Genomic DNA, 20,762 nt, shown 5'->3' with positions numbered 1-20,762 from the left:
ATTAATCACGACCTACCTATCTGCTGTCCAATTTAAAACAAAATAAATGCATTAGGTACATATTTCAAGAAATAGTTTGAAAGTCATAACTTGTTGAATGTATAATATGTATATTTTTCGTAGTAAAGTAGTAAAATCAACTAACATTTACAATTATAGACTAATGATTTAGTGTACAAATATTTTTAGACGAAGTATCAATGAGGAATCAATTGTTTTTTACAATTTTTTCTTTTATTTTCCACTAACAATTTTTTGGGTATAATAAGAGTGTTCTATAAGTTTCGTATTGGGCTTTTTTATAGATATGTATTTTGAAGTGTAAGTTAAAACTATACTCATAACCATTAAAATATTTCGAAGAAATGTCTGTAAACAATGTCTTAACCACTGAGAATGATTTATCATTGATTTACAATTTAATGTCACAATTCATAACTCATCGCCATCGTTTACTCCTGTGCCTAAGTGTGAGTGAATCTTGACAAGATCTCGACACGATTATCTGTTGAATATCCGTATTTAGTGTTGTTTTAATTTTTTTTAATAAGTCTTTTACAGAGTATTGCTCATTTATAGCTCATAGCCCACATAGCCTTCTTTCCGTAGCTAGGCCACGTAGTCCCAAATGGTGTTACTTATTAGTAAGTTGTCACTTACAACCTTAACATAGCGTAATTTCGATTTACAACAATGGACTTGGGACTAATTTTTGAGTAGGTACCCTAGTACCTACTACCTAGTTTATCATTTAAACGGCTAATTCTATAGTAGGTATGTTAGAGGAATACATTTAATGTTCAATTTTGTAGGAATCACTTTCTCCTCTTAATAATTAAGTGCCCTCAATACAAACCCGATCATTGACGTTTGTAATGATGTATTACACCTGACATTCTAACTTTGTGATGTAATTATCAATAATAAACATCTGCTATTAATTATTATCACATTCTTCATAGTTATGTAAAAACAAGTGTTCGTGTTCTTGTTAGTGTTATATTTTGTTCTAAGGGGCAAGGTATTTTATCAATATAATAGAAAAATATGGCCTACCTCGTAGTTATATACCTTCTTATATATTATATTATGAATGTATTAATTGTTTCGTAATTAACGTTTTGTAAAATTATACTTGTACCTAATAAAGTAATAACATACTATTATATAAGTAGTATATTATTATATACCTAGGTGCCTGGTGCTTGTAGGATATTGATTTCGTTTATTTTTACGGTTATTTATTATTTTTACCGATTCCGTTACGCAGTTACGATTACATATAAATTAAGCAAATTATGTATAATAGTTATTTGGTAGATGAATCAAAACAACATAACATGTCTTTAGGCTTTAAGCAATCGCAATGATACATTTAAACGCGTAATTTACTTGAGAACGTATGGGCGTTGACCGTGAAACTAAGTTGTCTTTTTTGTTATACAAATGGTATGGTGTGTGTGTCAGTGATACATAATAGTATCATTTGTTACGGATAATTAAAATTTGCTATTTTTCTCATACATATAAATATAGAGAGCTTCCAACAATAACTTTTTTGCTTTGTATTTGACATAGACACACAATACATATAAGTACCAACAATTTTTTAAACATTACGTAGTAGTGTAGTGCTAATATGCGTACCTATATATAAATAGTATCAGGAATTAAATATAAAAGCGTATAGAATTTTTTTTCAATTCTGAGTGTTTTTTAGATTTTATTGTTTTTATTACATAAGTGAGTTATCATGTTGACGTATCTGACCAGGCATTTTTTTCGTTTATGGGTAGTCGTGTGTGGTGTCTTGTACACCGCAACCTTGAACGAGCATCTTTGGGTTTCAATAAACTAGGGAGCACCCCAAGTAGGAAACGAACACGTTTTACAACGTTACCAGTACGACGATCAATGAATATTGAATAGAAAGCAAACATATTTCAAATTTAAAGGATATTTACTAAAATACGTAGGTACACATACGTATAATGCGTGCACCTTGTTTTTATCGACATTGTCAGTAACGTCAATCATTCCTAATTTTTAAATTTAAAAGTATTGTGGCACGTGTAGTATATAGGTATGGTTTTAAATAAACAGTGCATTTTTAATAAACCATAAATATAAATCATTTGTATCTATCTGCATTATACTTAACAGTTAAAAGTAAATGATCGTGATTCGTGATTCAAATAGAATTATCTAGTTCAAAAGCGCAAAAGTATAGTAATTTGTGGACAATACTGAGAATACCATTTGTGACTATAATCGTATTATATAAGTTATAACCACAACGTAAATGCACCATGATTATATCGACAGCCATTTGAATCATCGTTAGTATTGTTATTTCCATACTAGTCGATTGTATCCGCTATAGTTACAGTATAGTATTCTGTCTCATTACATAGATTTTATGTTATGCGGTCCTGTAAAGTCAAAGGTCTATCGGAGACATGCGTTCGATTATCTATATCATTCTTATGGGTAGCGTCTTTTTAAAATAATACTATTATCTTACAACTAATTTTTATTTATTACCAGTTATAAATAGTGGTGTTAAGCAGTTAAAAGTAATATTACTATTTTAATGAAATAATTCTTGAAGTTTCTATTTAGATATCGGTAACTTTTTTATGAATAAATATTTCTAAAAAAGAATAAAGGCAACCCGAAAATATGATTTTCTTTCATTTATGCCATTTGCTAAGAATGTGTGCGATTTAGTTTCTTATAGAATACTAACTTATGTTTAATACAAATATTAGATTGAGATTATTGTATATTTTATTTGCTTTAATGAAAATAACAAAGTTTAATAAACAGTATTGTTACATACTTATTTTACTGTATATGCCTACATGGTTTTCTGTATAGCATATTAGAATGTAAAATTAAATACATAAAACATGTATGTAATGTTATGTTAATTACTATTTAGATTATATTGCAAACTAATTGTTTATTTTATATCGACAGTTATAATAGTTATTATAATTCATCTATTAGTCACGTTTTCGCGGTTTTTTTTACTTGTATTATTGTGTTTATTGTTAAATCGACCGTGATCACTTGGCATGGAATGTATTCCTTTCGCATAGATACCAATTTAATTATGTAAGTAATTATGTATATTGTATATGGTTAACACTATACTTAGCGAAATTAGTGAATTATAAGTTGTTGAATAAAAATACTTTTAAGTACATAGTACCTATACTTACATTATATTTATACGTGATCTGATTTGGATAAAATAGTATTTGAAAAAATGTTCCAACATTTAAAATGCATTTTATCTAAATCTTTTCAAAGTTGTTTCAGGTTGAATGCATTTACACAATTGAATCTTGATGAACGGATGTTTCATTATATTTCATCGATTTATGTGTGCAATACCCACTTTTAAATTGTAACTATTAAAACTAATGTTATCTACCTTCATAATTCATAGTTCATACACATACTTTTTTTAGGAGAGTATAGAATTTATTGGTTTTACAATATTTAAACAAAACATTTCTCTAAATATCTATTCCTTTTTGAGTCTTTTTAATCTATTATAGAGATTTTAAATTATCAATTATTTTTATTTATGTAAATCAACATCATATGCTGATGAAATATTTGTTTTCTGTCAAAAAGCTTAATTTAAATCTTAGTTGTTCTAATAAACATTTTAAATTATTGATACTACATATAGGCTCACATTTTTTAATTTTTCGTATTTTTAGAAACTTAAATTTTGACAAAACAGGATATTTTAGTGAAAAAACCATTTTTTTTCAATTAATTTTAATTATTTTGATTTAATTGAAATAGTTATAAATTGCAATAATTCGAAACTTTTAAGCATGACGTATATTGCTGCATGCAATGGAAATTTTCAAAATGTAAAGATTAATATTAAGGTATTTATACTATGAACCTATTTACATAATTCTACTTTACGTAAGCATTGGTTTTTAAAGTATAATGTAAGTAATATATTTTTGACAACAATTAGTTCAACTTACCAAACTATAGTAATACATGTTATAATAATATAGTGGGTCTCGTTCCGTAGTAGTTAGTTAAGAATTTATTTTCGTGTACAATGTTTATTATCACTGAACTAAATTTTACACATTCTTTTGTAATCAGTGCCTCTGAAATGACAAGGTGCACACAAAACCTAATACAGGAGAATGAGGTCTCCAGCTTTAAAAAAAAAATAAATCCACTGTATTGCCTTCGTTATAGTCAAAGTTGGAGTTGAAAAGGTTTATGATAGTTGATATTATTGTATTAACCAAAATCTGTGTAGACTTAAAGTAATCACTAATAATATGTACTAGTACTTTCCTATAGTTTGTATAAAAAGCTTTAATTAACAATTGTAAGTATTACTAAAAATGTATTTACCTATCTGATTTATAGTTTATTTGTTTTACATTATTTAAACAATTTACAATCTACCGATTTATTTCAGATTATCATTTTTATTATAGATTATATTATATGACTGTTTTTTTTTTTTTTTTGTAATAATTTTGATGTCATTTGATCGTTGTTTTATTCAATTTTCTGTAGTATGAAATCTTTAAATAAATAAAACACGTCTGTAAGTTATAATTTTTCTTTTGAGGGTGATATCCCCTAGGGAATAAGAATGATATAAATTTATGACTTTCTTTTCTGGAAAACTTAAATCCCTCAACAACGCGTAAGTCATTATTTGGAATTCTGCTATGGTACATATATATTTTTAATGTTTTTTTTATTATTTTTACAAATTAAATTTATACTTTTTTTTAGCACATACCTTAAAAAGATTCACGCAAAGCGGTTTAATAAAATGTGTAATGCTATTTGTGTTTTTAAAACAATTAATTTTTATCAATTTTATTTGAATTGAATGTTTTTATTTAAATTTGTATAGGTTAAAATTGCTTTGAATTTGTCTGCAGTGTACATTTAATACGCTCAAAGTATGTCGATTATTATTTTGACAATCTTATTTATTACTAAAAAGATGTTAGATATTTTATTTGAAAATAAGTTTATACAAGAACGTTTTATATTTGTCATTTAATATATTTTTTTAAAGTTATTGATATAATATATACATATATAAATTAAACTTAAAGATACATTTTAGATAGGTAGTTAAATGCTAGGTTAAACGATATATTGTGATTATAATATTGAATATATTTCTGAAGTATGTGCATTAATTTTAATATCAAACATTTCATTGATATATATGTTTAAATATTTTATAAGGTACTTAGAAATCGTAGTATACTTTCATCAGGTGAAAAAAAAACAATAGTATTTTAGACACACACAATAAATCATATTACTTATGGAAAGAATATCATACAGAGAAATGCGCGTAATTAAATGATAAAGTAGTTGACACAATTCTTGGCTATATACAATATACATATTATAACTGGGCGTTCCTTTAAGATATCTTTAGTTAACATGTGTCACTTGTTAAAAAACTATTTATCTAGTCGCAAACGTTATGTTTCCATTGCAGTGTCGTGGTATACGTATATTAACTTTCGATTTTCACTTACTGATAATTCAAAATATACAATTTTACCTTATTGTTTGTTTTTGGACTTATTTTAAATGTTTATAATATAAATATAGTGTATATGTGCTTTACATATTTGTTAAAGAGAAGAAAGTTTGTTGTGATTTTTTTCCAACAATGATATATGATAATGCTGGTAAACAATGTAAGCATGTGTCAAAGATAATTGACCCAGTTGATCTTCCACGGATCTCCAGCAGGGCCTCAAGGAAATAAGAAAGTCGATTCTCTTGTTCCCCTCATATGGTACTGAAAATATATTTTATTATACAATTTAAATACGGAAACCATGGTCAACACATAATGCAGAGTTTGTGGAGTAGTCAATTAACTCTAGGTATACACTGTACAGATGTTGCGTGGCCAATAGTACTTCGACTACTAAGTAGCTCGTTTAAAATAAAACCGGCATGCAGTTAAATATTTACCAGGGGAATATAAACCTATTATAATAATATAATTTGATAATTTGCGTCTTTATATTTTAAGTGTGTGTTTTGAAGTAATTCAAAATATATTTAGATTTACGTGTTTATTTAAATTTACTTGTTTGAAAACTTAACAGCTTTAAATTAACCTAACTTTATAAATTATAATTAAATTTAAAAAATAAATATCTTATGAATTATATGAAATACAAAGAAGAAAAAAATAAAATGTGCATGTGCATGGGGGAATAATAAACTTATACTCAAGGAATTTAATTAAATCATACGAATTGATTATACTACAGTGTACTGTTTGTATTTAAAAAAAATAAGCTGAGGTCAAAATAAAAATGACGTATAAGATTTTTAATTAATATTGTCTTTAAAATTTAAATTGTATATTTTAGAAGTATTCAAATTTTTTTTACTTAAGTTCTTACCTAAATATTATTATTTGGGTTTTGTATCATAGTTACATTCATATTAAACAATAACTGTTATACAAATTAAGTGTATTATACCATTGGTGTCAGATATAAGAAACAGAAAGCTCTTTTGAGATCGTAGTATATATCATAAAAAAATCAAATCTTATTATAAAGGTTAATTCTTATAAAGTTTCCATTGATTATTTCTATAGTCTATAGAACAAGAGACGTGCTGATGTTATTAATTTGTACATATTTTTGTTTTAAATTTACATTAACCTATAGTGTTAATTCAGCTATTACGAGTTAAGACATCTGTTGAACTCAATCAAGTCCAGTCATAGAGTTTTCAATGGGAACGGTTGTATAAAAAAATTATATGCATGTATAAATATACCAAAATATTGCATATATTTACCTACGTATAGTGAAAAAATTATCATTGGGGTTGAACCCGTGTGTACTTCGCTGATCAAGTAATTTGTGTTGAGATTTATATTCTGATTATACTATTAATATAATTAGTGAAATAATAAACACAAGACCACTTAAGTTTTAAATAAATTATTGTAATAACCACGATATATTTTATAACTTACCTATAATGCATACTATAAGTACGTAGTTAGTAAAAACGCAGTTGAACATCATCGAAAATCGAACGCTTTTCTATATCGTTTAAGCTTTTTGAAATCAAGAACGTCTTTTATAATTCTACATTCATTTATACTCAGTATTATATTATTTATATACTGAAATGTAATCTGACCACAACAGTTTTTTTTTCAAAATCATAAATTGATAAATCATAGTAGATCTTTCATATTAATTAATAATATTATATTATAATTTGTATATTTTATTTGATGGTGTTGAAACCGTAGTTAATTTATGTTAATTTAGTTTTCGTAAATAATAGTAAAAAATAGGAACTACCAAGTACCAATTGCGTGTGTTGTGTGTGTACACAATAATATTACACTACAATTTTTTAACTCAATAATCCACAAAAAAAAAATAGTGTTCTAGTATTGTTATTACTTACTATAATGTATATGGTTAGGTTGATGTCAATTTAGGGTTGTTCCTTGTTTGGCTTCTTTATACTTTTATTTGTAATACCTGTTAACAGGTAAATATTTACTATGCATATAGTAGATAAATACATTATATTTTCATAAATGTACTCGCCCAAGTGTACTCGTGTAACCCATTTATATGGTAGTTGACCAAGTATCTATATATAATATATGATAATCAGATAAAAATTGTGTCCGGAAATATTACTCTTTCACTATAGCACCTCCTATTTATATAAATATGAGTTGAATTGTATTATATGTGTACTACACACATAAAGTTAGAAGAAAGTAAAGAATTAACGGATCATATAATACCGATTTGATATCATGATAATACAGGCGAAACAATTAAGATTTTAAAATCGTTTAGACTGTGAGATTTTTATAGTTTTTTTTATTCTTTTATTTTTATAGTAAATCCCATACACGTATAAACAGTAAGCTTTCACTCCAATCGTTACAAAAAAAAAAAATAAATACAGAGCATCATCGTTTTCCCCTTCTCCGAAATTCTATCGTTGTTTAATTCATTTTTGATTATGTATATCATATTATACGCTCCATTAAATATCAATTAAAACGGTACGCGAATGCTGTCCGCAGAATAAGTCGTAGGTACACAGTCTCATATTATAGGAAAAATATACTAAAGGTTTGGATTTTGACCTAGAGAACATCACGCTGCTATAGAACCAACTGTATACATATTGTGTACCGAGGGTAGTGGTGTACATTCCCGGTCAAGACTAGGATGTATCGTTCGACTTTGACGGCGCTAGATAACACCTACGCACGTACAGCAATATGGAGACTCGAGAAGCCAAATCCGGACGTTTATTAGTATATAGGTACGCATTTCGCCCACGAGTTCATTATACTTGTTTTACGTAACTATTTACAGTGTAGGCCGCCCCGGCAGCATGATTTTTGTCACGACGCGAAACACGCCTATAAATATTATTGTTTTCGACAATTTTTGTACAATTTTTACTTTCTATAAAACTATCGAGTAGGTACTCTCACATCAAATCCGCTGTATTTCTTCTATAACGTTATAGCGCTGCAGTATGTAGTTCATAGGTCTTAGAATCGGTGTACCTATGTATACTTAATGTTATAATTTAAAGTTCTAAACGTTATTTTAATTGTATGATTTATGTGCATCCAACTATCATTAGGTATATATATAGTAATGATAATATTTTCTAACTTTTCCTCACTACTATTCCCAATCGGCTGAATTTTAAAAGATTGGCCGCTGTTAAAGTCGATGTTAAATAAATTTTAAGTAGAAAAGTAGCTAGGTTTACACTAATTTAGTACACATTCAGTAAGATACGATTCTGTATATTATATTTTATTCAGATATCATACATTATAAAATATACCTTTTAAAGAAGTGTTAAGAATATTAACAAAAAATATTACTGAACAAATTAATTAATAGTATAATTTAATATTGCATTTAACTTATTGTGCCCATCTAAAATGCATTAACCATGTGACGTGACCAAACCATGTATTAAATCAGTGTACTGAAATTTGCATTTCAACTTTCGAGTTAATAAATGTCTACCGCCATTATTTCATTATCTGGTGTAAATATCATTTCAGTTTGAATGACATGTCACGTGACAATTATTCACTTAACGATCGTGTTATAATATACTATGGTATATTTTACCACATATTCCATTCTGCATTGTAAATTTACATACTTCGTGATCAGAAATGTAACTACAACGTTTTATTCATGAAGTGAAAAATAAAAGAGGTCAATAAAGGGGAGGTTTCTTACGCTTCAATTTTTATGGCGCTTAAAAAACTTGCTTACATGGTGACATTTTAATGTTTACACTCTTCTTAATATAAAAGAATACCTAAGTGTTACTTGAAAGATCGTATACAATTTAATTTTAAATTTAACATTCTTTGGTAGTATGATTTATATGTATATTAACTTGGACATAGATGCATGTTTATTATTTTATCGTAATGTATAGGTATATATTATAATATGTGAAACGTGTATATTTTAATTTATTATGAAATTTATTCATTTTTTATGAACATAAATAATGATGTACAATTTTTAAGATTATTCAAAAAATTATTATTTTTATTATACCTCACATATACTACCCCTTTTATATACGCCGTATTGCCGTTGATATTTATACATACCTATATTAGTCTGCACACTGCAGTTATTGACAATAACCATAATATTGCATATAATCTATGTGTTAATTACATTATGTTTATATGTCGAACTCTAAACGAACAATAGGTACATAATTATCTATTTTATTTCTAAGCAATTAAACTTGATGTGAGTAGAGTTGAAGACTTGCTACCTATATGATACAGTGATATCTACCACGCTAAAGTAATGAACCAAATTATATTAATTATTTAATTATTATTATTCAGATGTAAAAAAATCAAAAATCAAACTATAAAAGTCGTCAGTAAAATAATTTAAAACCTCTAAAAATTAACATTTTAAAAAAGGTATTCTTACAAGCATTTCAAACAGCCATTGACCTAAACTGAACATAAACTATACAATTTATATCATATTATACTCGATACTCAACACACTATAGAATAAATTATTATTTATTATAGTTGTATAGTTACAATAACCCTGGTGCCTATAGGATTTAGCAATTGCATCTATATAGAAGCCTATTTATCTGTGAATTGTGAGATATTTTGTGCAGATTCCCATAATATAGATCGTATCATAGAAAAAAAATTATTATACTATATATATCGTACGATTCGATTATCGCTTACGTGTTAGTTTTTTTTTTTTAATTAGGTACCGAGAACGTTAATAATATAGTGGCAACTGATATGTACCTGTATGGCTGTGGCCTGTGTGTACCTATACAAAACCTACGTACAAGTAAAAAGTTTTCGGTGCTTTAAATTGTTTTGTGGTGAAACATGTACACCGCGAGCGCGTGCGCCAAACGATTTCAAATGTACGTTATAAGTTCGGCATGATGGTGGCGGAGCGGGGAAAAGTCCGTTGGTCGCGTTGTTTACGAATTCGCGTAGTAGGAGCACACGGCGCGCGCGCGCGCTCACGGCTCGCCGATGACGACGACGGACGCGCCTCGCGACCAGTGACCGGTAAACTGTGAGAAAAGTCCCGACTCCCGAGAGCTGTGTGGTATACGGTTTCACGCGCGGCACACGTGTTCGTCCGCGTCCGTTACGCGATCTCGGACAGTTCGGGATTAATGACAAATAGATGATATAAAATATTCACTTTAATATTGTAAGCAAACGCGTGTGAACGATATAATTGATTTTTTTTTCTGTGACGACAATAATAACAAAAATAAGTTCCGCTTTTTATTCGCGTTCCAATACCCGAGTTGACGCGGTTTTTTTTTTCAAAAAATCCGATGGACCCGTAAACGACGCTACTCTGCTATAACGGTTAACACATATACACCGCCGACCGGACTGTAAAAATGGTACGTTATATTATTATAGAATATTAACTATAATATGTATTGTGCATATTAGATAGGTGGGTCATTTATTATAGTTCATTACAATACACCGGTTAGGGGCACAATTTCAACGAAAAAGCTGAGTGTGCTAAAATCTTCTATTTTTTCATTTAGTCTTATGAATATGATTTATGGATTACGGAATTACGTAATTTCGCCTCTAACCTCGATTGAATAATCAAAAATTTTATAGTTGCTTTAATAATATAATTAACTATAGAGGAACTAATTAACTTCAAATAGCATATTATAATACATATATAATATAAAGTATATTTTTTATTAGGGTGCTAAGCCCTAGCTCTCTCCTCCCACGACACTTGTATTATGTGATACTATTATATTATTCGTCTTTACCGAGACTTTACGGGATATTTACATGCACTGAAATCACGATCGACACCGTTTGTTATTGACGGCCCACGTGAAAAGTTTTTTTTAAACCGACAGAAGCTTGTTAACCATAAAAAAAAAAAATTATTTTATACTATATTATTGATAAGCTGTAGTGATTAAAACATCAGTTCTATACGGGTTGATTGTAATATAGGTAGTCAGTACTACAGATGTATTATTACAATATAAACGCAATCAAACACTACACACACTTATACCTATATGCACTCAAATATACAATTGGACTTTTAATATTATGTAACTATACAGAATACATCTTATTTACGTTTATACATTCGACTGACAAGTGTTTGTTATCTCTAATAAGGAATTTTTATTTTTTGATTATTTTAATAGAACAACGCGTAGATACCTAAACCCAATTTTTATATTAGGTACTTGTTACAATAATAAATTATCGCAAAATCATTTTTCGATATACTTATCTTACGATGACAATTTACAAATCAGTTATTTTTATAAATTCAATTACGAAATCTGCATTACAATTTAATTTTGAATTTACTAATATACTTACTAAAACTGTATAGTGCGGTAAATACAAACTACTTATACACATTTCTGATTAGATTTATTTTTTATTAGACATTATAGATTATTACCGGGTACCTAGGTAATTTTCTTTTTTTCTTTTTAGTGTCATAGTAATGTGATTATGTTTGAGATTAGAACTATTAGTATAGTATACTATTGGTAATTAATAATACATTTTTTATTTAATAATTTTTTTAAAAAGACATTGCATAATTGAACAAGAAGTTTTATTTTAAATTTTTAAATTTTTGGTTCACTATGAGAAAATATATTGAATTAAATATTATTCTATAATGTAGTAGTACTGATAGGTATACTCTATAGTCTATACTATACATAACATACAATTATTTAAATAATGTTTATGATGTGGAGCTGTGGACTGTGGTAAAGTTTTATACTCTTTTCTATGGGCTCAATCAATGGATTATTGAAGAAAAAGAAAATTACCTAATATTTTGTAGCTTAGAGAATATTCTTTTGAAAGATAATTACGGTAATTTTACATCACTAGTTACGCATGTTTATGCCATTATTTCATTTTCGCATTAAAAAAGAAGCACACCTATATTTTGGGAACTAGCACGAGAGCCCGTTGTCAGGGTGTAGTTACTATTTACCCCAAAATATGTCAAGTTCCATCATTATCAGCGTGTTCGGCTCTCAAGAATATTAAACTCTCCCCCTTTGACCGAAAGTACCTCTCACGTAAGCTAATAATATTGTGTTTGTTACCCTCGTGCTGTGCACATAAAGTTCACTACCCCAATCGAAGTTGACAGATATGCGTGATTAACACCTATACTATACTGAAGTTAATTGATTTGTGGATTTTTGTTTTCCGGGATCGATCAATAGTTTACATTAACTTCTTAAAAATATTTTTTTCACATTTCTATTGTTTATACCTAATAGAAAATTTATAAATTTATAGTTGTGTACCTATATGTGAAAATGAGGATACATTTAATTTATTTATTAGTTTTTAACAAAAAGTTATTATTTCTATGTACATTTTAATTTTTTTAAAGCTTTGTGCATACTTTCGCTTTCTTGACATTTTATACCCAAAGAAGAGGCAAGAAATTAATTTGTCGGGGGAGATTATAGAGTTAAACAATTGCAATGTAATCGATCTACATCTGAGGTGAATGCTGTCCGGGTGCCATACTACCGTGACATCTCAATTCTTCAACAGTGAAATTTCACTGATCACGATCACGGAATTATAATTGAATAAACATTTCTTGTTATTATTGTTTTTACTTTTGAGGAAATTACTTCTTTTGACATAGGTACATACTGTCGATTTTTCATTTTTATGTAACATGTAATTCAGTAATTTTTAAGAATATGAAAGCATGTTGTAAGTTAGCATTGGGAGCACTATTTACATTTGTAAATTTGTAATGTTTGTGATTTTAGGTATCATCAACCTATTTTTGAATATTTTTACATTGAGCTTATTTTAATTCTGAAAAGTGAAAATATAATTTACTGGCATACCTACCGCATATACCTAAGATATTATAATTAATTGATTAATGAGTTCCAATTTTTTCATTTTTAATTCATTAATGAAATCTATATATTTTATATTTAATAAGCAAAATAAAATCTCAAAAGTTGAGAGACAAACTTATGTGAATTTGCCATCTCATCTTAAAAATGTAACTCATCCGACTAAGCATATACAGACATTTTTATTAATTCATATATTGTAATATACTTACATACCTAATTTTTGTTTTACCGCCAAACATTGGATTCACACTAATATAAAGGAGAAAATAGTTGAGGAAAAATGTTATTATGACTAACATGGTATAATTATAATATATTTTATATGTGGGAATATTAATTAAAATATAACACAAAGATAATTATTAATTTAATATTTTATGTAGGTATACGATTACACATTAGTGGATAATAAGGTGGTTATCGTCTTTCAATTTTTTATAATATAGATAGTATATAAATACAATGAGTTAACACATTTCAATTTTAAATACATTTTGTGTAAACAATGTGATGGCAAATTATTCCGTGACTCATGTGTGCTTGTATTATATCATAATAATATATTATATATACAAACTTATTCTGCAACTCTCACGTTTGAAAATCTTGTCTAAACTTAATCATTTTTTTTATTTTAAAGTAGGAGTCTATATAGGATTGGTCGGGTGTGGGTTGTTAGGTCGTTGAGGCGTTGACTAATTCGAAAAACGACAGGACCAAAACGTAGTGTTACAGCCACGGGTCCACCACGCCTAGGTTTATATTATTATAAACATTGCACACGGATCGTCAAAAAAAATTATATCGCATTATTTCACTCTGCTGTTCGTCGCTGACAGAAAATTCCATTGAGAAATTATCACCTGCTTGTTATTATTTTTTTTTTTGTGAATCAATACGCAGTAATATGTATACCATTTACCATGAAAAATATAACTATACCTTTAAATATATTTATAACGAAACAGCAAGAAAGCAGCGTTCACTGCGCGTATAGCGTAGTACACTGGGTGTATCGTCACGAATCACGATGGTTGGACGATTTTAGGTTGAAATTACATTTGGATATGTCAGATATTTGCTTGATACATCCTGTATAATATGCAAGTACTGTACGATGACGACTCCGTGGTTGTGCGGTGTTTTCTGCGTGAGAGGACGTCCGCTGCCACCGTATTCTATTGTCATTTTATCTTGAGCGCGTGCTGAACAGTATAGCATTACAAATTTATAATATATAATATGATGACGACGACAACGACGACTACGATGATGATGTCTTGTATCTGTATCGCGTGTCAACCCAAAGCATTCGTCAATGGCGTATGGCGGCGGCGGTAGTATAGTATTCTATTATATTAGTATGCCCGACCAGTCTTATCACGACTGCGAATAATAATAGTAATAATAATTATTATTATTGTTATAGATATTATGTAAAAAGTCGATAGTTTTTCTATGGTTTTCCTCAACGATTGCTGCGCTTAACGTTTAAATGGCAGCAGTAAAGGTATATTTCTCAATCGACATAAAGGGACACAATTGTAACGACAGTATGTGCTCCCGTGTTCGCTAGAATTTATTGATAATAAGTTCATCTAGACATGTTACTTATGTCTATTGTTGTAAGACAAAGACAAAGACAAAGTCAAAATCATATTGATTACATTTTAGTGCATTCCTCTGTTTTTTAGTGTAACTAAAACCACCATCTGTGAAAACTTAATTTATAGGTAATGCAATATTTTCGTATAATTTATTCAGAAAATTTTAATTCTATAACCGTTGAATTCTAAACAATTATTCATATTTTTGCTTGATTTCAATAATTTTTTGATTAGGACATTGATAAGGAATTTAACTTAAAATCGTTTACGATTTATATTTATCGATTTCATAATGTCTTAACACTCTTAACAATAATAGCTGTACATTGTTTTTAGATCCCTGCAGAGAACCGTTTATAGTATGAAATGCTAAACATTATTTAAAAATAATACCTTGTTAACTTAAGTGTGATTAAATTTGCAATAGAATAAAAAAATAGTAAATAAAAAAGTCTACCTCTGTAGGTACCACACATGTATGTGCTATACCAGAATCGTTTTTTTATACGATTAAACATCTGATATATTGTATAGTCCACTTCAGTTGCAGTTCATATAATGTTCATTGCGTTCGTTGTATCGATTAATATTGATGTATAATTGAAAGTCAAAACCATTTATTTTACTTTACTCGTGGTTTTATTACACAGAGGTACTTGAATTATCTTTAAACTCCCACGCAAGACCTATATACTTATACGTTATACCATAGTGGTAATACTGAAGTAATAGTTTATAGGTACCTATATGCTATAATATGCAGTTATGCAAATGTAATATAATATATTAAGCTATATAATACACTCTTTTTGAGGTACCATAAATAAGTAGGTAAATAAATTATTCAAACATTGTATGTATTTTTTTAGATCGGAAAAATGTTATATATTATGTAGTATGTAGAACAAATGACAATAATATCATAATATTTGTAAAAAAGTATGTTTTACATTTTATTGTTTTGATAATAGCCACAAAGTAATAAACATGCTCATTATTTTATGAAAGTAAATAACTTGCATGTTTTATGTGTCACGTTTCTTAGTACAACAATGAAAGAGTATAATAACATTTAAGGGTAAAGTAATTTATGAAATATGTTCTTCATTATTGGTTTAACTACTAAAAACTTCCTTTATAATAAGTTATAACCTGAGTAATTCCTGTGCGAAATAATTTAATAATGAAATATCCTATTTACTATGTAGGACGTAGCCACGTAGGTATTATACGTCTTGCAAACTTTAATATTTAAAGTCGTTATTCTATAACATAAAATATAAATAAATAATAATCGTAGAAAAAGATTGTGTTTACAATCTAGTCGAGGGTGGATCATATAATATCGTTGCGAATGCACGAAGATTAATATTTTATGTCGAGGTAATAGGAAGAGTTTTATAATACATTTATGATACAACTAACTGCTACTTACTGGTAAGTTATTTTTATATAGTAGGTAGTATACTACTATATAGCACCTACCTACATTAATTTTTATATTTCGATTTTAATCATGTTCCTTGTACAAGTACAAAGTAAATATAAATACCTTGAAAACATTAATTCATTTCGTCAGATATTTTATAATTATATTTAAAAAAAATAAAGTAAAATAGTTTGCATTCATCCAAAATTATAATAATTGTGTATATCTATATCTATTATGATTATGTAATGATAGCAAAAGTTATTCCGTGTGAACTATTAGATATATGCATAAGCTTGGACGTGTAAAAGTTACCTTATATATTTACATTTAATGGTTTTCTAGTAAAATGAGATTTATTATTTTAATAATTAGTAATATATTGATGTATTGTAAAAATTTAAGGACTACTATTTAGGCTTTAAAAAAACACTTACATAACACTACCATCAACAGTTGGATAATATTTTTAGTTAGTCACGTTTATACTAATGCGTTATGTTTTACAGAGAGTTTTTCATGTAGGTACCGATTTGAAGTTCTATATTTATTGTTCAAACAATATTATGCAAGTTATAACTATCATGCATGAATTTCGAAGTACACTTGGCTATTTTTCAGTTTCTTGAGTCGACCTCCCCTCTTCTGACGGATATAACTCACAAGTCCGTGACTGAACTGACAACGACATTTTTTTCTATACATACAAATGATATTCGACCATATTTGGTATGTCTCACGGACGATGAATCACCGAAAACGATGTATAAGTTACCGTCGAAAACGATAAACAATAATATTTTACAAAGTGAAGCATATTCTGAGATAAAAGAAATTATATAATTAAAATATTTGACAGTATAAGTAGGAGCGCAGATGTGCACAGAAATGTTTAAATATTTAATTCACCCACCCTCAACAGACAAGCGGTACTTTGTGTAATTTAATGTTATGCGTCTATACCATTATAAGTTTTATAAAGTTTATAAAAACATTAATTATTTAAAAATATAACCGCTCACACTTAAATACAGTTTTCAGGGGTAAATTTATCATTTTATTATTATAATCTAAATTGACTACATTATCTTTAAAATGATGGACAATCATTTTAATCGAGTCAGATAAAGACGTGCGTAAAACGCGGATTTAAAACGTCTTGTTTACTTTTTATGTAACAGTCCGAATATACCAACAATACATGTTTATTGTAAAAATTTATGAAACCGTGTTGTGTTTTATCATTATAGTTAGATTATATAAGGCTTTTTACCGCTTACCTAGATTTTCTTATTTCCATTGGCTAATATTTCACGTTTTGCTCTAAAGTATATTATTTAATAATATGTAGGTACAATGTACCTTGTACCTATATGTTTTCCCACTGTGTTATATGGTGACTATAACAGCTATGAGAGACGGCGGAACCAAACCATTTTCAATAATTCATATAGTTGATGTCGATTGTGTTTAAAAGTCGTCTTGCCGTATTTACGACGTTATTCGGATCCGCGGTGGCACCAGAAACCGGTAGAGGAAAAACACATCATAATATAATAATATGATACTATCAAGCGCAGTCCAAATCCAAATATAAATCGATTGCGGAGTTGTTCAATTTGCTGGTCGTCTAAAAGTCCGATGCTGTTTTCTTCCGTTCGTTGGCAAGTCAGTACTCACTACTCAGACGGTACCATTGTTTCCGTACCTATGTCGTATATATAAGCCTAACGGTTTTCCTCGACGTGGACTTGACGATGTGCTGCATTTGTGCGCAATACGCATGTATATTATATTGGTGTTTCGTAAACGTCCGAACTTATAGTGACTTAGTAGGTACTTACTATTTTATCCTAACATAGTAACATATATGGTGCAAACGAACTTGGAATTAATTAGGTAAACCATATTTTGTTAATTAGTCATAAATATTTACAAAGTCAGGGCCAGTTTTAAGAATTTTCTGCTGAACTAGCGCCACTTTTTACAAGACTACAAGAAGATTCAGATCAATTAAATTGATTCCGTATCTATAACAACTTCAAAGTTATATAGGGTAGTCTGTATGTTATTCGAAATTTACAACCATTTCATAGGTTTAACAAAATATAACGCGAAAGCATAAAAACATTTAAAAACCAAGTCAAATATGTTAAAAATTAAAATAGTGAATAATACCTATAAAGATTATTATTATTATAAAAATGTGAACAGTATCTTGAATACTTCAAGCTGTATAAAATCATTGAAACCGAAAACAAACCAAAAAAATGACAGAAGATAAGTTAAATTTAAATAACGGATTGCCCAATATTATTTTGACGTATGTTTGGAAGATTTGATGATTGGTTGTTTTAATAGTTCTTTAAATATTTAAATCATCAAATACTCCGGATACGGCACCTGTGCAGTATTTTAATATAGTGTCAATGACACATTTCAAAGTCCGTACGACGTTTCGTCGTCATCATAATATTTTTTCGTAAATATTCGAATAAATGCGATTTGTGCGTGTAGTGGGCTGCACGTGGTGCGTTTACCGCACCGTTACACGCGGCTTATTTCGCGACCACAAACCAACTAAACGTCGCCCCTCCTACCACAACCACCCCATATAGACGACATTTTTCCGGTTTAATATTATATATTATTATGTCTTGCTCCAGCTTGGCGACATTACGCGATATATCGTATATACCTATACCTAATACGTGTGTATACTGTATAGGTATACGATGGACTTTTTTTTCCGCTCGCCAAAGTGGTCCTATCCACGCCATCGGAATTGATTCGTGAATTATTCCTACTCACGTTTCGTTTCGCTCACGAAATAATTTGAATTTCCTGCAGAGTTCGACAAATACGAAACTGTGCACCCATACGTTTAGTATAGTTGTATCAACCTACCCTGCAACTTAGCTAAACGGATGACGACAGCGCCGGTGGTCGTGCTCTATCGGATCCGCCGCTGTTGGAATCTATATACAATATAATGCATTACACTCAGGCATGCCCGGGATTCGAAAGCTCATTTTATAATATTTAGATATTTGTAGGTGCGTAGGGTGTTGTAGGTACCTCTTTATCACGATTCGGAGGATGTAAAATGTGAAATGTAAATGTATGCATGCAGATCGACGGCTGTAGTTGTCCCCGGCTTGTCTCTTATCCGATTGATTTATTGACGATTTTTTTCCTTTATTTATACCGCGTGGGCCACATCAGTGCGGTATAAGAGCCTAATGCGGTAGAAGAACAAGAACCTAATGCGGTAGCACCCGCGGCTGCTGCTGCTAACACTGCGTTCTATAATCGTGTACGGTTTGAATAAGAACTATATGATTATATATAAAGTGCATCTATAGATATGAATATTATAATAGTACGTAGAAAATGGGACACACGACGTCGTTTACCTATGTGCGGTTCGTATAAACATAATGACACGGAGAAGAAAACAAATTGCACATTTTACTATATACTGTATTTTTCTGATTTTTGTTATGTGCGTACGAGTATAATATAGCTACAACGTTTTTTTACCCAAAGTATTTTAACAAAATTCTGGTTATTAAGATTTGGACTAAACTAGACTTGCTATTACACATGATATCATGTGATTCGGTCTGCAGAAGACGTGCGATTGTAATCATCATTTAATAATATATAATATTCAGAATTATATTTTTATTTTTAAATAAACACCTGCAGTGTGTTAGAGTTTAAGTTGTTTGTCAGTAGATTATTTCAACAAATTTACACTATTTATTCAATAACTATCGATTGGTTGGTTTCCAATTTAAAGTTGTATTGTAACCTACTGCGTTCGGTTAAAACTTAAATTGTTATTCGCGGTTGCGGGTTTAGTACCTACCTACTTTAATGTTCAATAAAATAATTTCTGTTTCAGGTGAGTTACAATCACATTTAAAATATTAAAGCATTAAAATATAAGACTTATCTCGATTGAAATAACAAATTGTAAGTACAATTTTTAATGAAATTATAACGATACATGTTAATAAAAAAAAAAATAAGTACCTTTTTATAGTTTATATAATTTATTATGTATAATTCAAAGAGAAAATGTATAATGACGAATGACGATGTATATTATTAAACTCGGTTTTAATAACGTTTTAGAATTGTGTGCCCGACTTTTAGTTTATGTATGATTTATAAAAACGATA

The 20,762-nt window shown here is 28.8% G+C and overlaps 2 protein-coding genes across 5 annotated transcripts in view; both read left to right on the top strand.

Annotated features, from left to right (window-relative positions):
- Positions 1-20,762, top strand: part of LOC111043084 (mitochondrial ribosome-associated GTPase 2) — a 33,993-nt gene that overhangs the window by 2,659 nt on the left and 10,572 nt on the right. The gene's annotated exons all lie outside the window — the stretch shown is intronic.
- The window catches only part of LOC111043081, a 154,539-nt gene continuing 139,595 nt past the window's right edge, over positions 5,819-20,762 (top strand). For 2 of the 3 annotated variants that reach the window (XR_002605531.1, XM_022327890.1), the window contains exon 1: positions 10,663-11,022. Coding sequence is in view for 2 of the 3 variants with exons in the window: in XM_022327890.1 (XP_022183582.1) it covers positions 11,020-11,022 (3 nt within the window). In the remaining variant the exon portion in view is untranslated. Of the gene's footprint in view, positions 5,837-10,662; positions 11,023-20,762 lie in introns of those variants that run through there. The other variant, XM_022327889.1, reaches the window with a different exon arrangement.

The sequence above is a fragment of the Myzus persicae genome, unplaced genomic scaffold (genome assembly GCF_001856785.1).
Source record: "Myzus persicae strain clone G006 unplaced genomic scaffold, MPER_G0061.0, whole genome shotgun sequence".
Lineage (NCBI taxonomy): Eukaryota > Metazoa > Arthropoda > Insecta > Hemiptera > Aphididae > Myzus > Myzus persicae.
Note: the sequence above shows the minus strand (reverse complement) of the source record. Positions and strands in the feature narration are given on the sequence as shown.